Here is a 20,542-nt window from a genome sequence, read left to right as displayed (position 1 = left end):
CTGTGAGTGCCCGCATAAATGAAGAAACGAAGCGTACTTACAATGCAAATATCAACAGGATAAGAAATATTTAGCCAAGTACCATCCCTTCTGACACAGCAGAATACTTACAAGGGATCTGGGCCATTCCAGATCACTATCTTTCTTTCTGAAATGATATCCCAATCACTAGGGCTCTGTTCAGACAGTGACCTTGTAAAGCCCGAGGAGCACCCTAGAGAAGGGAACACAGGAGGAGCAGGAAAGGGAACACGGGAGGACCAACGCCCAGATCTCAGCGTGGTCGCCAGAATGACCCATATTAGTCCCTTGGGGTTGCAGAAGAGGGGATGCAAGCCCATTCCCAGGACGGCCTCCACCCGGCGGGGCAATGAAGGGAAATGGCTGATGTAGGGGGCTCCAGCGCAGGGGCCGAAGGAGATGCGACACCAGGGAGAGGGGCCCCGGGCACAGGCAGCAAGGAAAGAGGTCAGCGGAGTCTGAGAGAGAAAAGATGAAGAGGGGAGACGGGCGCCGGGAGGGGGGCCGCCGCATACAGTCCCCCCGACACTCGCAGCCTGGAAGGCACCAGCCCCTCACGACCAACCTGCCAGACGCTGTGAGGAATCCCCGGGTCAGAATGACAAGTCTCCGCGACAGTACCCACCGAGCCAAAGCTCCTGGAGAGCGCGCTGGAGAGCGCATGCGCCAGACCGGGCGCTTCCTCCACGTGGCCTGGAGCGTCGCCGAAACTACAGTTCCCAGAATGCCGCGCGAGCCCGCCCCCAGCGGGAGCTGTGGGGCAGAGGCGCTGCTGTGGTTGGTCAGTCCAGTAAGAAGCCAGCAGGGCTGGTGCTGGAGCTTCTTCTCCTGAAGGGGCTGCAAGAGGGAAGGCTTAGCCATGTCGTCCTTGATCAGAAGGGTGATCAGCACCGCGAAAGCCCCAGGGGCCATTGGACCCTACAGGTAACGTGGCTGGTGGAAGCTGTGTCGGACCCAGGGCGTGCGGGTTCGGGGATTCGGGGTTGGGGCCACTCCGGGCCGGAGCCCCAGCTAACACGCAAGGAAATTGAGCCTGGAAAGTGAGCAACGCGCCCGAAGACCCACAGAGAGTTGGGAGCCACGATGGGACCAGGAACCTGCACTCCATGGGACTTTGCTCGTTCTGGGGCTGCCTCGCTGCGGAGCACAGCCTGCCAGAAAGCTCTCCCCTGTTAGAAGCCTTCAGACCCTGTGTATTGTTTTGGGGGAGGGGGTCGTTTTTGTTTTCTTGGTAACAGCTTTATTGAGATATAATTCACGTACCGTAAGATTCACCCCCTTTAACATGTACAATTCAGTGGTTTTGACCATACTCACAGAGTTGTGCAGCCATCACCACTTTCTTCAGAACATTTTCATCACCCCAAAAATAAATCCCATCCCCATTAGCATTCACTCCCCATTCTCCTCTCCCCCGGCCCCTGACAATCTACTTGCATCTTCATGGATTTGCTTGTTGTGGACATTTCCTATAAATTGAATCATAAAACATGCAGTCCTTTATGACCAACTTCTTTCATTAGCTTCATACTTGGTCTGCCTGTCTCTCAACTGAAAAGAGCCCCATCAACAGCTCCCTCCTTTAAACCTACTGCTGTGAGAAAAGGCACTGAGATGTGGCAGAACAGGAATTATTACAGAAAACTTGGAAATAAATAAAATGCAGTAGAAGTGAGAGGGCAAGTGGGGTAGGGAGTAAAGGAGAAAAAAGACAAATTGATTTTAACTTGGGGTGGAAGAGGAAAAAGAAGATTTAGGAAGGTTCCTTGTGAGAGGTAGTCCTTTGGTTTTGAAGGTTGGTTTTGTCATTTATAGTAGTGTTGTAAAGTTTGATTTTTAAATTAATTTATTAAGGATTTCAACAGGAAGTCATTGAGTGAAGGGCATGGAGGTAGAAGTCAGGTAGAGGGAATGGCTTGAGTGAGGGCATGGAGGTAGAAGAATGCATGGTATAAAGATTTTGGGGAGAAAGTTTTCATAATTCAAGTGCTACTTCTATCTTTTTTGTTTGTTTGTTTGCCAAATCTGTATATCACTTATAATTTACTTAACCTATTTCTTTGAGATGGCTCACTTCATTTTATTTAACAAGTTAATTGAAAAAGGAAACTTTACAACAGTACACTAAATAGAAAACAATTCAATAGAAAGTAATAGTAAAAAATAAACTCAATTTTAAAAAGGTATTATTAAATTTTAGCTAGATATTGCAGTTGGCTCAAAACCTGAGGCCTGCTCTCTCTTTGTTAAGAGTGATGTTTCTTTAGCCGGGTACTGTGGTTCACGCCTGTAATCCCGGCACTGTGGGAGGCCGAGGTAAGAGGATTGCTTGAGGTCAGGAGTTCAAGACCAGCCTGGGCAACATAGTGAGACCCCCATCTCTATTTAAAAAAAAAAAAAGTTTAATTAAAAACTTTCAAGTGATGTTTTAATTTGTTTTCTAAAGATGATTTTTTTTCTCCTTAATGTAATCAAACGGGGTAGAGTCATCATTGCTAACATTTACTGATGCTTACTCAGCAGCATCGGGCACTATCCTTTTTTTTTTTTTTTTTGGAGGCAGAGTCTCACTCTGTTGCCCAGGCTAGAGTGCAGTGGTGCAATCTCAGCTCACTGCAACCTCCACCCCACAGATTCAAGTGATTCTCATGTCTCAGCCTCCCAAGTAGCTGGGATTACAGGCAGGTGCCACCACACCTGGCTAATTTTTGTATTTTTAGTAGAGACAGGGTTTCACTGTGTTGGTCAGGCTGGTATTGAACTCCTGACCTAAAGCGATCCACCTACCTCGGCTTCCCAAAGTACTCGGATTACAGGTGTCAGCCACCATGCCTGGCCAGCACCAGGCACTGTTCTAAGTTATTTATGTGCATGGTTATATTATAGTCCCTATTTTTCAGATGAAGAAACTGATGTGTGCAAAATTAAATAATTTGCCAAAAGTTACACCACTAAAAAGTGATGTAACAAAATTTGAATTTAGGAAATGGGTACTAGAGCCTAGTCTTAATCATTTACTTTGTTGTCCCTGGTGTAGATTGAAAAAAAAAATTGGAAAAGGAATCATTTTCTTACTATGTTTTACTGTGTATGACTGACTCCTTTGAGAAATACTGATTAAGAGTTGGACTTTGGATTTGAATTTTTGTTTTGCCTCTTTTTAATTATATGATCTTGCAGAGTGACTTAACCTCTCTTAGTTTGCTTCTTTGTCTTCTCAATGGGCATAAATAATACCATTTGATAAGATTATTGTGGGAATTAAATAAAAGTGACCAATAAAAATTAGATTTTGGCCAGGCACAGTGGTTCACACCTGTAATCCCAGCACTTTGGGAGGCCGAGGCAGGTGGATCACAAGCTCAGCAGTTCAAGACCAGCCTGGCCAAGATGGTGAAACCCCGTCTCTACTAAAAATACCAAAAAAAAAATTAGCTGGGTATAGTGGCGTATGCCTGTAATCTCAGCTACTTGGGAGGCTGAGGCAGTGAATTGCTTGAACCTGGAAGGCAGAGGTTGCGGTGAGCCAAGATCGCACCACTGCACTCCAGCCTGGGCTACAGAGCGAGACTCTGTCTCAAAAAAAAAAGATTTTAGCAGGGTACAGGTTGTGGTGGTTTCCAATACTAAATGGAAGAATATAAACTTTATTTTGTATATAATAAGGAACAATCAAATGTGGTTTTTTTCTTGTGGTTGTTGTGGTTGTGTGTTTGTATGTGTGTATATTGAGACAGTGCTTCACTGTGTCACCCAGGCTGGAGCCGGGATCACAGCTTATTGCCGCCTCAACCTCCCAGGCTCAAGCCATCCTCCCACCTCAGCTTCCCAAGTAGCTGGGGCTACAGGCTCAGGCCACCATGCCCAGATAATTTTTGTATTTTTTATAGAGCTGGGGTTTTACCATGTTGCCCAGGCTAAATGTTTTTAAGCAGGGTGTAACATGATCAGATCTTTTAAAAAGAATTCTGATAGTAATTCTGATAGAAATTTGGAGGTAAAGAATAGTTAGGGGATATTATAAGTAAAAATTTGTGATTTTTTTTTCTCCTTCTGCCCTAATGTCTTTCTCTCAATCACACAGTGGTAGCATTTAGAAAAACATCTTTACCTCCAAACAAGAGGGACACAACCAAATCAAAGTGATTATTAGAGACACTTTGTCCTGGAGCCTGCTAAAGAGCATACCCCTTCCTTGACCTATTTAGAGATATTCTGTGGACTTTGTTCAAGAAAGAAAGCATAACAGTAATGTTCCTGGTTGACTTGAAGGTAGGTGGGAGTCAACTGTCTTTATAAAGCTGAAAGCTAAAAAGAGGGGAATCATCATATGAATGTGCCAGTATGACATGAAAAAAAAGCCACCAGCCAGCTTCATGGTGTGGAGACTTCCAGGACATTGTGCCTCTTGTGCACTAGGTGACTAGAAATGGTGCTTATTTTCAATAGTTAATGTTTAAGAAAAAAAACAGACTGCAACTAACTACTTATATTCTGATAAAGTTAATTGGACATGTTTTAGGAACCTTTTGGGAACAAGAGTTTTTGTGCGTGGAGTGTGTAGTGAGTACACTTTTTGAAAATCCTGGGTCCTCTCCAGGAAGAATTCAAATGTGTTGAACTTTCAGTCCCTGGCATTGGGATGGATGGGGTGTTGTCACTAATTAGCCAATCAGCTCAGTACATTTCAGGAATACTTCCAGACAGAACCTTGAAAGATATCAACATTGCATTGCTTTGCATTGTGCATTTTGCACACCGTCCTCATAATTATAAATTTTTGAAGCGGTAGCCCGTGTGGTATACACAATGATGTGAGAATTATTAGAATGCTTTTGAAAGTGTGATTACCCTTTAACCTGGTAGTAGAACAGTGCACTTTTAAATTTTCTGAAGTCCAACCACTTGTCTTTGGATAGTAGGATTCTTATGCTCAGAAAGTGTCAACTAGCCAATTATTCTTATGAACAAACCTCTTTAGATCTGTAAGAGATAACTCACATAGCTCAGATGGTCTCAGCTCCAGTGCTTGCTTTTTATATTTTGAAAATAAAAGAGTTTCTTTTTACTATCATGAAGTTTCTGATAAATAAGAATGCATATTGTCTTAAAGTGTGTTTCAGATATGGGGAAAGCTGAAGGCACTTTGCACAGGACCTAGGGCAGACGGCCTAATTCTACACAGGACAGTTAATAAAAAACAGTGTTACTGATGGTATTATTTAACCCGAGAAAAGATTACAAATTAACAAACTCAGTAGTTATCTATTTGTGGGCCAGTATGAAAGCCAGATAGTTGAGAAGACTTTCTAGACTTTCTGAATCATGTTACCAAGTTTAAACATACCTCCTTAGCTCTCTCCAAAGCATTTGCTGTAAGTCAGCAGGTCCTGCTAAAAAGAGATTCACTGACAACCAAAATTGTTTATGCTACTAAGTGGTTAAAGAGCAAAACATCAGTAAGTAGTTATAGTGTGCCTACTGTATGCAAGGAATCACCTACACCCTACACAGCTACAGAGACATGGTAAGACATTACCCCGACCTCAAGGAGTTTAGAGTCTAAGATACCTTGGGAGACAGGATAATAACAGGATGAGTTACAACACGAGGCAGGATCCTGTACATAGTATAAGGAAGATACAACCAAAGCACTCCTGGGATCCAGGGGAAAGAAAAGCTTAGTTACTTAGAGAAAGTGTGTGTGTGTGTGTGTGTATGTGTTTAGTATAGTTTTATTTATGATAACAAAATATCAGAAGCAATGGTGACTCATTAAATAAAGTACATCCATATTGTAAAACATATGTAGCTGTTAAAAAAAATGAGGAAGCACTCTACATATACTTATGGAAAGATCTTCATGATATTCTGTTGAGTGAAAAAAACAAAGTGTACAAGAATGTTTAATATACCACATTTTATGTAAAAGAAGAGAGAAAATATATATTTGTCTTGGTTATCTGTTCATTAAAAAAACTGGATGAATACATAAAGAAGAACAATGGTTCTGGGCTGGGAACTGAGCAAATAGGGAACAAGAATGGAAGAAAGACTTTTCACTGCAATTCTTTGTGTATTTTCTGGATTTTTGAACCATATGAACTCCTATTCAAAAATAAATTATAAAGGGAAAAAAAAGATGTGGTCAAGAAGACCAGGAAAACTTCATGAAATAAAAGAGGAAAGTTTGGAGCATGTTGGAAAATGGAAGAATAGGGAACTAAAAGAAGATGATTAAAATGAGACTATCTTAAATTTATAAATAAGCATAGAAATTTTAAAACAAATTTCACTTTTTTTTTTTTTTTTTGACACAGAGTCTTGCTCTGTTGCCCAGGCTGGAGTACAGTAACGTGATCTTGGCTTACTACAACCTCCACCTCCCAGGTTCAAGTGATTCTCATGCCTCAGCCTCCCAAGTAGCTGGAATTACAGGTGTGCACCACCACTGGCTAATTTTTGTGTTTTTTAGTAGAGACAGGATTTCCCCATGTTGGCAAGGCTGGCCTTGAACTCCTGGCCTCAAGTGATCTGCCCGCCTCAGCCTCCCAAAGTGCTGGGATTATAGGCATGAGCCACCATGCCCTGCCACATTTCACTTCTAAATTAAAATTACATTAAGTCTTCTTTCTTCAACATTTTAAAAAAACAGATAGGCTTTCTTCATCCCAAAATTAATATCATTCCTATAAAAAGTAGACTTGTTTGGCTTTTTTTCAGGTATCAATATATTGTATTCTTTTTCCTGTGATTTTATCCTACTTCTGAAATTTAGCATCCTCATAACAGAAAAAGTCAGTTACAGAAGTAAGCACTTTGCAGAAATGAAGTTGTATTAGTTCGTTTCCACACTGCTATAAAGATACCACCCGAGTATTTATAAAGAGGCTTAATTGACTCACTGTTCCACATGGCTGGGGAGGCCTCAAGAAACTTACAATAATGGCGGAAGGGGAAGAGGCACATCGTATATGATGGCAAGCAAGAGAGAGTGTACATGTGTAGGAGGAACTGTCAGACACTTATAAAACTGTTAGATCACGTGAGAACTCACTATCACGAGAACAGCATGGGGGAAACTGCCCCCATGGTCCAGTCACCTCCCACCAGGTCCTACTCTCAACATGTGGGGATTATGGGCATTACAATTCCAGATGAGGTTTGGGCAAGGACACAGCCAAGCCATATCAGAAGTGGACCCTCAAAAGTATATCCTTAATTGATCCTCCAATAAGCAGTGACTAATCTTGTCTGAAGATGACTACTTGTGTTTTTAAAAGTGCTCTTGAAATTGCATTTTTTTGCTTTACAGCTATATTGAGGTATAAGTTACTTATAAAAGTTACCCATTTTAATGGCTGGGTGTGGTGGCCCACGACTGTAATCCCAGCACTTTGGGAAGCGGAGGCAGGCGGATCACCTGAGGTCAGGAGTTCAAGACCAGCCTGGCCAACATGGCAAAACCCCATCTCTACTAAAAATGCAAAAATTAGCTGGGCGTGGTGGCTCACACCTGTAATCCCAGCTACTTGGGAGGCTGAGGCAGGAGAATTGTTTGAACCCAGGAGGCGGAGGTTGCAGTGAGCCAAGATTGTGCCACGGCACTCCAGCCTGGGTGACAGAGTGAGACTCCATCTCAAAAAAACAAGTCACCCATTTTAATTAAGTGTAGTGTTCCATGAATTTTAGTAAATGTATAGAATCATGCATCCACTATAATAGTCAAATTTTAGAATATTTCTATCACTCCCAAAAAATTCCCTTGTACCCATTTATGATCACCCCTGGCCCTAGACAACAATTAATAATCTGCTGCTGCTATTTTCTTTTCTAAGGTTTCATTTAAGTGAAATAAGACAATATATAGTCCTTTGTTGGATCTATCAGTGGGTGCATGTGTGCGCGTCTTGCTTTTTTGCTATAAATAATGCTATTCTGAACATTCACGTAAAGTCTTTGGACATATGTTTTCATTTCTCTTGGATAGTTGCCTAGGAAAGAAATTGCTGAGTTGAGGCTCAAGCCTGTAATCCCAGCACTTTGGGAGGCCAAGGCAGGAGGATCACTTGAGTCCAGGAGTTTGAGACCAGCCTAGGCAACATAGCAAGACCTCATCTCTACAAAAAATAAAAATAAGTAAATAATAAAATAAAAAATTAGCCAGGCATGGTGGTGCACACCTTTAGTCTCAGCTACTTAGGAGGCTGAGATGGGAGGATCACTTGGGCCTGGGAGGTCAAGGCTTCAGTGAGCCAACATCCTACCACTGCACTTCAGCCTGGGTGACAGAGCAAGATCCTGTCTCTAAAAGAAGAGTTTGCTGGGTTGTATGTTAAATATATGTTTAAATTTTTAAAGAAACTGCCAAACTATTTTCTAAAGTGGCTGTACCATTTTGCATTACTACCGACAATGTATGAGGGTTGCTCCCCATCATTGCCAATGCTTACTTTATCAGTGATGTCTTAGTGTGTGGTTTTGCTTTGCATTTCTCTAATGACTACTAATGTTGAGCAAATTTAATGTACTCTAACTCTTTGTATATTTTCTTTTGTGAAGTATTATTTGCTCATATTTTATTGGGTTTGTCTTCACATTATTGACTTTTAAGAGTTCTTCTTATATTCTGGATATAGGTACTTTATTAGGTATATGTTTTGCAAATATTTTTCTCCCAATCTATGACTTGCCTTTTCTTCCCCCGACCCCTTTTTTTATTTTGGGTCTCTCTCTGTTACCCAGTGCCACTGAGGCTGGAGCGCAGTGGTATACTCATGGCTCACTTCAGCCTTCAACTCCTGGGCTCAAGCAATTCAATCACCCTAGCCTCCTGAGTAGCTGGGACCACGGGTGTGCGTCACCATACTTGGCTGTTTTTTATTGTTTTTTGTAGAGACTGAGTGGTTGCCCAGGCTGATCTCAAACTCCTGGTCCCAAGCGATCCTCCTGCTTCACCCTCCCAAAGCACTAGGATTACAGCACCCAGCCCCTTTTCATTTTCTTAAAGATATCTTTGATAAACAAAAGTTTTCAATTTTCATGAAGTCCAATGTATCTGTTTTTTTTTTTACAATTTATACTTCTCTGTCCTATCAAAAAAGTCTTCTAGCATTGAATTTTATGTTTTATACTTACATAAATACACTAGCTTTCTGTTTATTGCAGTCAAGCTGTATTAGTCGACAGGACCATTTACATTTCAGGACAGATAGGCATGGACCCTTCAAGTGGACAGCTTGTGTCAGGAGGGGTAGCAGAAGAAGCTAAACAAGTAAGTTATTTTCCACATTTAAGGTTCCCTTTTCTACTACCTTTTTAATGTTGAAGAGCATTAAGAATCCACTTGCCTGATTTGTTTTATAGAGATTAACAGATAAATGTTTTTTAAACTACTTACTGCTTGATTTAACATAGTTTTTGATCTAAGAGTTGGAAATTTGATGGATCATGAATCATCTAACAACCAAAAGAGAGATTCCACCTCCTTAACACTAAGGTGACCTTAAACCTGAATCATTGACGTCAGATGACATGTTGCCACTTCCACATGGATTGGGAAATTTTCTTCTCAGGGCCACTGACCTGCCCCTCTTCAAAAAAAAAAAAAAATTACCACCACAGAAGTAAAAAGTCAACATTTTTAAAAATAAGAATGGGGAATATAATTTTAATCCAATAAATATAATAAAACCATAATTTAGGCCAGGCACGATGTGGCTCACACCTGTAATCCTAGCACTTTGGGAGGCCGAGGCTGGCAGATCACTTGAGGTCAGGAGTTCAAGACTAGCCTAGACAACATGGTGAAACCCCATCTCTACTAAAAATACAAAAATTAGTGGGGGGAGGCCAGGCACAATGGTTCACACCTGTAATCCCAGCACTTTGGGAGGCCGAGGCGGGCAGATCACCTGAGGTCAGGAGTTCAAGACCAGCCTGGCCAACATGGTGAAACCCCGTCTCTACTGAAAATACAAAAATTAGCCAGGTGTGGTGGCATGTGCCTGTAGTCCCAGCTACTCAGGAGGCTAAGGCATGAGAATCGTTTGAACCCGGAAGGCGGAGGTTGCAGTGAGCTGAGATCGTGCCACTCCACTCTAGCCTGGGCGACAGAGCAAGACCCTGTCTCAAAAAAAAAAAAGAAAAAAAAAAGTAACCCAGTCAGGTGGCACATGCCTGTAGTCCCAGTTACTCAGGAGGCTGATGCAGAAGAATCGCTTAAACCTGGGAGGTGGAAGTTGCAGGAAGCCAAGATCGCGCCACTGCACTCCAGCCTGGGACACAGAGCAAGACACTGTCTCAAAAAATAAAATAAAATAAAACAATAAACTATAATTTACTGCATTTACTGAGTCATATAATGCTGAAAGTTTGTTTTGTTTTGTTTTGTTTCTTGAGACAGCCTTGCTCTGTCGCCCAGGCTGGAGTGCAGTGTCGTGATCTCAGCTCACTGCAACCTCTGTCTTCCGGGTTCAAGCAATTCTCTTGCCTCAGCCTCCCAAGTAACTGGGACTACAGGCACGTGCCACCACACCTGGCTTATTTTTTGTATTTTTAGTAGAGACGGGGTTTTACCGTGTTAGCCAGGATGGTCTCGATCTCCTGACCTCATGATCCACCCACCTCAGCCTCCCAAAGTGCTGAGATTACAGGCATGAGCCTCCACACCCGGCCTAGCTGAAAGATTTTTAAAAACCTAAATATCCACTCATAAAGAACTGGTTGAATAAATTATGCTAGATCAATACAACTAAAGTAATGTGGAAAGATCTCCAAGGTAAATTGTTCCATGGTAATAAAACCAAGATGCAGAACAACATGCACAGTATGCTACCATGTGTGCTTGTGTGTTTAAAAATATGTAACATAAGCATTGACTGTACCTAGAAGGATATACAATAAATTAGGAACAGTGGTTACCTCTGAGGAGGGAAACTTGGGAGAGGGAGAGAGGGGTGAGAGATATCTTTACACGGTATATGCTTTTTTAATAGCTTTTGAGTTTTTTGTTGTTGTTGTTGCCATATCCATGTATTACCTATTTAGAAGATTATTTTAAAAGACACAAGAATATAATGAAATATTGCATTGTGACCAGCAAAGTGGGAAGAGTGAATCCAAAAAAAGATAAATGTTTTTCCAGAAGCCAGTGTCTCCAACTGTTATATAATTTACTAATATCGTTTTTTTGAGAAAAAGGAAAAAGAACCCTTTGAAGTCAAATATTGCTTTAAAAGAAAATATGTTTTAATGCTTACTAGCTCATCCTTATCCTTGACGTGATATCGAATGAAGAACACCAGAAATTATTTCTGTGGACATTGGCTGAACAATTAACACATTTTAGCACTGAAGAAGGAACTTCAACCTAGTCTTTTTACGCACAAAAGGAGATAACATTTTCACCATATTTCAGAAAGACTCATTCTATTAAAGGAAAGCCAAGAAACACACTTGTAAGCGAGTAGGGAGGATTTTTCTGCAACATAAGCTATTTAAGGAGGTATTAGTAAAAGATGATTAATTGAATTTAATTAAAGCTTTAAATCTAACATCAGTGACTTAGGCCTTTCTTGGCTTGGTTCACAGGCTCTTAAAAACATGGGTGAAATTCTGAAAGCTGCAGGCTGTGACTTCACTAACGGTGAGCAATTTGATATTATTTCACATTTCTTTTTGATATTTCTTTGGTCTTTTTGAAAAATATATGGCATCCAGTAAGATGCCGTGCCGTATAAATAGCAACTGTTCTACTTCACTTCTTTGGTCCCATTTCAGTCCCATTTTAATCCAGACAGTCTCAGATTCATACACTCTTTTTCTAAGTAATGTTTTAGGTCAGACCAAATAACTAAACCTAATGACAATGTTTATATCTTCTAGTGGTGAAAACAACTGTTCTTCTGGCTGACATAAATGACTTCAATACTGTCAATGAAATCTACAAACAGTGTAAGTAATTTGGCTTTATTCCTATTTTCCATTTTTAAAAAGAAAGAAATCTGGTCACATTAATGAATGTGCATTATGAATTAAGAGTGGTAGGAGATGCTAAAGAAATGGTCATAGATCTTAAAAGAATTAATAATCTGATTGGAAATATGTTGTATACCCCCCATGAAAAAGTTCTAAGACATTTCTATTGCATTCCCTAAAACAATATACTGAAACCCTACATATCCATTTTTCAAAAGCTTAATTTCATTAAATCCTTCTCAGGCTTTTTAAACTCTCCTAAAAGGTTTTTTACGCATAGATTTTATTTATTGTTGCTGTACGGTGCAGCCACCATCTTTATCCTGGCTCTCTCAGACTCATTAGTTAGTTACTTAATATTTCTATGCCTTGGTTTTCTCATATGCAAAATGGAGATAATATACTCCTACCTTATAGGGTTGTTGGAATGATTAAATGAGTCAGTACAACATGTAAAGCACTTAGATGCTGGTGTGTTATAAGCACTGAGTAAATGTTAGCTATTATTAACATTGATGTCATAGTAGGGAAAATTGGTGTCCCCAACACCTAGTGGGATGGGGCAAAGGTATAACTTGGAAAAAGCATCATTACTTATTCTCTCCTGAAGAAATTACTAGAAAAGACCAAAGTTGGCAGAGGAAGTACTTGCCAAAATTTCTGGAGATGGGCACTTGTTCCCTATTTAGATAAATAGTTTATAAATATCACTTTAAAAAAAACTCCATTCACATCAAACAAGATCAAAATGTTAGGGTATGTATTTCTTTTTTTTTTTTTTTTTTTGCCAGAAAGCTAAGAGATTTTAAAAAGTATTAACTATCATAGGAATCATATGGCAAAATATTTTATCAAACAAATCTGATAGTGAGCCTCTTTTTTAAAATATTGCTTAAGGCCAGGAGCAGTGGCTCACACCTATAATCCCAGCACTTTGAGAGGCTGAGGTGGGTGGATCACTTGACATTAGGAGTTTGAGACCAGTCTGGCCAACATGGTGAAGCCCCGTCTCTACTAAAAATACAAAAATGAGCCGGGCATGGTGGTGCACGCCTGTAATCCCAGCTACTCGGGAGGCTGAGGCAGGAGAATCTCTTGAACATGGGAGACAGAGGTTGCAGTAAGCTGAGATCGCACCACTTCACTCCAGCCTTGGGCGATAGAGCGAGACTCTGTTTCAAAAAAATAAAAATAAATGTTGCTTATATCTAAGAACTGACTAGTATATGAAATATTTGCCAGATTATTAATTGTAGATATTGAATAACAATAGAATATCTGAAAACTAAAATAAAAATTTCCACTTGATCTTTATTTTTTCAACTCTTCTCTATTAAAAAAAATGAAATTCTTTTAAATTCAGATTTCAAGAGTAATTTTCCTGCTAGAGCTGCTTACCAAGTTGCTGCTTTACCCAAAGTAAGTACACTTTAAATGACTAATGTACACAGTTTTCAATTTCTACATTGTTTTCCTTCTATAAGTAAACTAAGCACTGTGAAAGGAAATTTAAAAGAAGTAGCCTGGGCAGGGTGGCTTACCCCTGTAATACCAGTGCTTTGAGAGGCCAACACAGGAGGATCGCTTGAGGCCAGGAGTTCTAGACCAGCCTGGGCAACATAGCAAGACAGCCATCCCTACAAAAACAATTTAAAATTAGCCATGCATGGTGGTGGTGCACACCTATAGTCCCAGCTACTTGGTAGGCTGAGGTGGGAGGAACACTTGAACCCAGGAGTTCAAGGCTGCAGTGAGCTATAATCGAACCACTGTGCTGCAGCCTGGGTAACAGTGTGACCTTGTCTCTAAAAAAAAAAAAAATAGAAAAGAAATAGACCCTGCTTCCCCAGGGACTTAAAGTCTGAAAGGAAATATCCCATATTACATGCATGAAAAAAAAATTAAGAAACCTTTTAAGACAGCACATGAACATAGAATCAGAATCAAAATACTTAAATTGTGAGAAAAGGCCAGGCGCGGTGGCTCACGCCTGTAATCCCAGCGCTTTCGGAGGCCGAGGCAGGCAGATCACGAGGTCAGAAGATCGAGACCATCCTGGCTCACATGGTGAAACCCCGTCTCTACTAAAAATACAAAAAAAAATTAGCCGGGTGTGGTGGCGGACGCCTGTAGTCCCAGCTACTCGGGAGGCTGAGGCAGGAGAATGGCATGAACCCGGGAGGCAGAGCTTGCAGTGAGCCCAAATCGCGCCACTGCACTCCAGCCTGGGCGACAGAGTGAGACTCCATCACAAAAAAAAAAAATTGTGAGAAAAAATAAAATAGCAGCTGTATTGTTGTAGTTTTACTTAGGGGACTATAAATTTGAGCCAGGTTTGTTTGTGAGTTCTGCAGTAAAAATTTCACCTGGATATTGTACAATTAAAAATCTAAGCCTTCCACTAGAAAAATAATCTCTAAACCAGGGGCACACATATTTCTCACCATTTTGATTTTGCTACTTTTAACTCAAAGCTTAGCAGCACAATATTCCTGCCTATAAAAAAGCAGCTCTTACTGACTTCCACTTGCAGTTTCTACCAAAGAAAATTTATGTTTTAAGAGTGTCATTTGTATTGCTTTAATTAGTTGTTACTTGGAATGATCATTATCAAACCTATTAAGGTACTGGGTGTAGTAGAAAGAGCTCTGAACTTGGAATCACAAGACAAGGGTTCAACCTCTGCTATCTAGCTTGTGACTTGGGATGACTTAATTACTCCTTCTACACTTCAGCATATCATTCTGTGAATTGAGGGGAAAATACGTCTCTAATAGGACTTCTGTGAGAATCACATAAGCTAATATAGTATATGAATATACCTAGCATGGTAACCTGGTCTATTACAGGTTCTTGGTGAATATTTCCTTCTCCTTTCCTTCCTTGAAAAGTTTAATGTTAAAAATGTTATATTGCTGTTGGTTGCATGTTTTTAGTAGGTATTATAGAGTTTGCAATTTGTACAAAATGATTACAACAAATTCTTTCATTTTCCTCACAGGGCAGCCGAATTGAAATTGAAGCAGTAGCTGTCCAAGGACCACTGACAACAGCATCACTATAAGTGGGCCCAGTGCTGTGTAGTCTGGAATTGTTAACATTTTAATTTTTACAATTGATGTAACATCTTAATTAACCTTTTAATTTTCACAATTGATGACAGTGTGAGTTTGATGAAAATATCTGAAGCTATTATGGAAATACCATGTAATAGGGAGAGTTGAACATGAAGATTAGAGAAGGAATCCAGTTACTTTTTTAAATTACACCTGTGTGCACCTGTATTACTGAATATAGGAAAGAGATACCCATTACATAGTTACTCAGTAAATAAAAGAGAAATACCAGGTAGGAAAGAAGAGTTATTATTCCTGAGAAATAATCAAGAACATATTTAATTCAAACTAATGATGTGAACTATTTAGTTTTGATGTCAGTTATGTGATTCTGCTTTTACTTGAGTAAAATTAAAGTGTTTAAATTTGAGGTCAAGGAGAAGATAGTGGAACAAAATGTTATATAGATAATATTTTTCTAATGGAAATAAAATAGGCAGATTTCCTTTGGTGTGATTTTGTTCACTTATTTCTTAACAGTTTATACATTAAAACGTATTGCCTAGTGGGGGCAGGTAAAGTTAAAATCTCCAACTATTTCATTTTTCAAAGCCTACTTCTGACTTCATACACTTTTTTTTGTTTTTGTTTTTGTTTTTTGTTTTTGAGACAGAGTCTCGCTGTCTCCCCCAGGCTGGAGTGCAGTGGCGCGATCTCGGCTCACTGCACGCTCCGCCTCCCGGGTTCACGCCATTCTCCTGCCTCAACCTCCTGAGTAGCTGGGACTACAGGCACCCGCCACCACGCCCAGCTAATTTTTTTTTTAGATTTTTAGTAGAGACAGCGTTTCACCGAGTTAGCCAGGATGGTCTCGATCTCCTGACCTCATGATCCTCCTGCCTTGGCCTCCCAAAGTGCTGGGATTACAGCTGTGAGCCACCGTGCCCAGCTGACTTCATACACTTTTATACAGTTTATTTTTTTCAACAGTTATGGCCAGCTATTACATGAAACCTCATTTAAACTTTCTAGTCTTCAGCAGTTTTGGCCATTTACAGTGTTGCAGAATTTGCATGTAAATTTTCACATTTGTAGACATCTTTTTAATCTCTGCTATATCTGTCCCCCCTTTTCATCAATGATATGATTTATTTGGGCTTCTTTTTTTTTTCTTTATCTGTCTTTGCCAGAAGTTTATTAATTTTATTAATCTTTTTAAAGAACCACTTTTTGGCTTTGTTGATCCTTTCTATTATATCTTTCTTTTCTTTATCATTCTTTCTGCTCTTATATTTATTATTTTCTCCAGCTCATTGATGAGTCATTTTTTTCTACTTTTAATATTAAGAGTCTTTTATTAGTAAGTTACAGAAACCCAACTCAAATTAGTATTAAGTGGAGAAAAGAGATAAATGCACAGGCTTAGGTCACAGAGGCCAGAGTACAGCTGGCTTTAGGCACATGTAGCCCAGAAACCTCATGGCTCCACCTGTCTCTTGGGGGAAGATGCTGCAGACCCCAGATACAGGCTATGAGTGCACTAACCCCAGCAGAAAGATAACCATTTCCTGATCTCTCTGGCAGAAGAATCTCAGGGAAGCCTCTGGTCCAGCTCAGCTTAAGTTCCCGTTCCTAAGCCAAAGCCAGGAAATTAGACACCCTGGCCAGGTTGGGTCTAGGGGGAATACTTGTATATACGTCATGACTTCAAAATCAAACTCTAGAATGAAAGAACTGGAAATAAGATGCTGGTACCCACGTTAATTAATTTGTTAGTGGCTGGGTCTTGGCTTGGAGTCTTTTTTTCCACACTGAAGGAGAATCACTAGAATTTGTTAAATTTTTGTGGGGGAGTGGGGAACATTGCATGTTGGTCTTTTTTTTTTTTTATTTTTTGAGATGCTCTCACTCTGTCACCCAGGCTGGAGTGCAGTAGCACAATGATGTCTCATGGTAGCCTCAATCTCCTGGCTGAAGCATTCCTCCCACTTCAGCCTCCTGAGTAGCTGGGATTACAGACACATACCACCACACCTGACTAATATTTTTATGTTTTTGTAAAGACAGGGTCTCATTATATTGCCCAGGTTAGTCTTGAACTCCTGGCCTCAAGCAGTCCTCCCACCTCAGCCTCCCAAGATTAATTTAAAGTCTGCTTTTTTTTCTGAAGAACACAACAAATCAAATGAAATGGTTTCTGTAATACAATTCAGATAAAAAATACAGCAAGATAAACTTTTTAACACTTTATTAGTTCTAATAACATATTTATTCAATCAAAATTATAAATGTTGACCCAGCAGTATGAATAATTTCATTAAAATTTTGGCCATAATTTCCCATAAAGCCAATTATTTTTAGTTATAAGGAAATTGCCATGATTACATAAGAAAAAAGAGCATTTGTTACCAACAAATACTTATAGAATGACAAACTTGTACTAGACTTAGGGGAGGAGAATGAAGTTTGAACTAACTTTCCTATCCTCAGAAGAGCTTACAATTTTTCTCACTTCTGCCATGTGTTTAGCAATTGGAAAGCATGAAAAATAACTCCAAATAAAGGATTCCATTTCGGTGAATTATTCATCTGGCATAAATCATAAATTGTGGTCAGCTAAGTGCTAATGTACTTAGGCAGAGTTGCTTACTCTGCAGCACTAATCAATGTTTATGAATATAGCAAGAATTACTGGAACATTCTCTATGACCTATTATCTCCAATGGATTAAGTGCTGACTCATTGACTCAACAGACTCAAAATTCTATTGATAGTTGTGCTTTGACTAACTTGTTATTGCAACAAGTTTTGCAATTAAAAAAATAATCCCTCATGTACATCAACATACTAACAGTGATCATCTTTGATGAATTATGGGTAATATTTCATCTTTTAAAGTTTATATTTTCTGAAGTTTCTACAGTGAACATGTATTGTTTTATACTAAGAAAAAAGTAATTATTTTAATAACATCCTTCTTTTGTAATTATTGCCTAAAATAGTCATTCTGTTACATATAAGTACCTAGGCAGAAAGTGTTATTTCTACCCCCACCAAGAACACCAAAAAAATGTTGTTTAAAAACTCTTATATCCAGAAACTTGAAGATAATCTATACTGATCCACTAAATAACTGCTATCTGAAATCACTATTACTTTGTTCTCCACTGAACTGCTAAGGGTGTGGTGGTGGTTGGAAAAGTCACCATTGGGCCTTGTCACTTCCTAGTGAGGTGCTGGGCCCCAAACCCTCTCTCCAACCCAAAGCTACTCTACAACAGTACAGCTGCCATGGAAAGCCTCTTCTCTTGTCATTGAATGACTCTTTTTTTTTTTTTTTGAAATGGAGTCTCACCCTGCCGCCCAGGCTGGAGTGCAGTGGCGCATCTCAGCTCACTCCAACCTCCGCCTCCTGGGTTCAAACGATTCTCCTGCCTCAGCCTCCCGATACAGGTGTCCGACATCACACCCAGCTAATTTTTGTATTTTTAGTAGAGATGGGGTTTCACCATGTTGGCCAGGCTGGTCTGGAACTCCTGACCTTGTGATCTGCCTGCCTCGGCCTCCCAAAGTGCTGGGATTACAGGCATGAGCCACCGCGCCCAGCCAAAATGACTCTTTTAAAAGTGTTTAGAGGCTGTAATCCCAGCTACTCAGGAGGCTGAGGCAGGAGAATCGCTTGAACCCGGGAGGCGGAGGTTGCAGTGAGCTGAGATCGCACCACTGCACTCCAGCCTGGGTGACAAGGGTGAAACTCCATCTCAAAAAAAACAAAAAAAAAAAGAATCAGGGCTGGGTGTGGTGGCTCATGCCTGTAATCCCAGCACTTTGGGAGGCCAAGGCGGGCGGATCACCTGAAGTTGGGAGTCCGAGACTAGCCTGGCCAACTTGGTGAGACCCCGTCTCTACTAAAAATACAAAAATTAGGTGGGTATAGTGGCGTGCACCTGTAGTCCCAGCTACTCGGGAGGCTGAGGCAGGAGAATGACTTGAACCCAGGCGGCAGAAGTTGCAGCGAGCCGAGATCACGCCACTGCACTCCAGCCTGGGTGACAGAGTGGGACTCTGTCTAAAAAAAAAAAAAAAGTGTTTAGAATCACACAAATCAATTCAATACAACATGCATCATTTTAAATTTATGTGATAGTATGAATCGCCATACTTACTTTTATTAAGAAATTTCAAGGCCAGGCGTGGTGTCTTATGCCTGTAACCCCGGCACTTTGGGAGGCTGAGGCAGGCAGATCACTCGAGCTCAGGATTTCGAGACCAGCCTGGCCAACATGGTGAAACCCCTCTCTACTAAAAATACAAAAGTTAATTGGGCCTGGTGGTACATGCCTGTAGTCCCAGCTACTTGGGAGGCTGAGGCAGGAGAAAGGCTTGAACTCACGAAGTGAAGGTTGCAGTGAGCCGAGATCATGCCATTGCACTCCAGCCTGGGAGATAGAGCAAGACTCTGTCTCAAAAAAAAAAAGAAAAGAAAAGAAAAGAAATTTTAGAAATGTCTATATTCTATGAGAAAACAAAATGAGGCAGATCTCAAAACAAAATTGGTATCCCCAGTTGGTTTCCCAGAAATCTTTTTCTGGAAATTAGTGAGGTTTGCAGACCTCTGTCCGCAGTGGTGGATGGAAGTAGCATGTTTATTAATTTCAGTAGCACATTATTAAACTGAAGGAGTATTTTAGAATAATATAGGTTGGCCTTTCTTCTACCTTTGGGAGTTATTAAACCCTGGCTTTGATGTCCAGAGACCTCTTTCATTAGGCACAAGAATAATGATATGGTTGTTAACTTTTAACAACTCAAATGTTCCCCAATAAATGTGCTGAGTGGTGGTACTGACCAGTAAAGCAAAAAGCCTGCAATTTGCCTGTACAGGGATTACTAATGCCAACTTTTGTTGATACTAAAAGGAACTGGAAGAGAAATTCCATACTTGTCAGCTGCTCTCTGAAATTACACCGATTCTGCGTAGGCAATTAAAGCCTTGAGATTATAACCAAACACTCATAAGTTTATAAACTCTGGAGAGGTGAAAAGCTGACGTAGTTTTAGATGTAATGACATCTTATAAGCAAATGCTTTCAACATTTCAAACACAGCATGCCTTGCTATCTGGTGTGGGAAGAAAGAAGAAGGGAAGGGTCATTCTCCTTTTACCTTACAAATGTGTGTGGGCAAATGAATGGCTTTATGATGTCCACATCGCTGGCCTTTGTGAAAGAGAATTCGGAATTGGATCACCAAACTATCTTCATAAAAATAGGATACTCAGCCGGGTGCAGGGGTTCAGCCTGTAATCCCAGCACTTTGGGAGGCCAGGGCAGGAGAATTGCTTAAGCTCAGGAGTTCAAGACCAGCCTGGCCAACATAGTATGTCTCTACTAAAAATGCAAACATTAGCCAGGTGTGGTGGCGCCTGCCTGTAATCCCAGCTACTCAGGAGGCTGAAGCAGGAGAATCACTTGAAACTGGGAGGC

General features: G+C 40.4%; 2 protein-coding genes across 5 annotated transcripts in view; one reads left to right on the top strand and one right to left on the bottom strand.

Annotated features, from left to right (window-relative positions):
* Positions 1–716, bottom strand: part of POP1 (POP1 homolog, ribonuclease P/MRP subunit) — a 42,378-nt gene extending 41,662 nt beyond the window's left edge. The window contains exon 1 of one of the 4 annotated variants that reach the window (XM_034966404.3): positions 587–716. The gene's annotated coding sequence lies outside the window, so the exon portion shown is untranslated. The remainder of the gene's footprint in view (positions 1–586) is intronic. The other 3 variants (XM_063606443.1, XM_063606444.1, XM_034966405.3) reach the window with 3 other exon arrangements.
* An 11-nt stretch (positions 717–727) lies between these two features.
* RIDA (reactive intermediate imine deaminase A homolog) lies at positions 728–15,561 on the top strand. Its single transcript, XM_003821690.4, has 6 exons — positions 728–945; positions 9,190–9,295; positions 11,614–11,668; positions 11,908–11,976; positions 13,364–13,419; positions 15,002–15,561. The coding sequence occupies exons 1-6, from the start codon at positions 881–883 to the stop codon at positions 15,062–15,064; spliced, it is 414 nt and encodes a 137-aa protein (XP_003821738.1). The 5' UTR covers positions 728–880; the 3' UTR covers positions 15,065–15,561.
* Positions 15,562–20,542: the final 4,981 nt, after the last annotated feature.

Source organism: Pan paniscus, chromosome 7 (assembly GCF_029289425.2).
Source record: "Pan paniscus chromosome 7, NHGRI_mPanPan1-v2.0_pri, whole genome shotgun sequence".
NCBI classification, from domain to species: Eukaryota; Metazoa; Chordata; class Mammalia; order Primates; family Hominidae; genus Pan; species Pan paniscus.
Note: the sequence above shows the minus strand (reverse complement) of the source record. Positions and strands in the feature narration are given on the sequence as shown.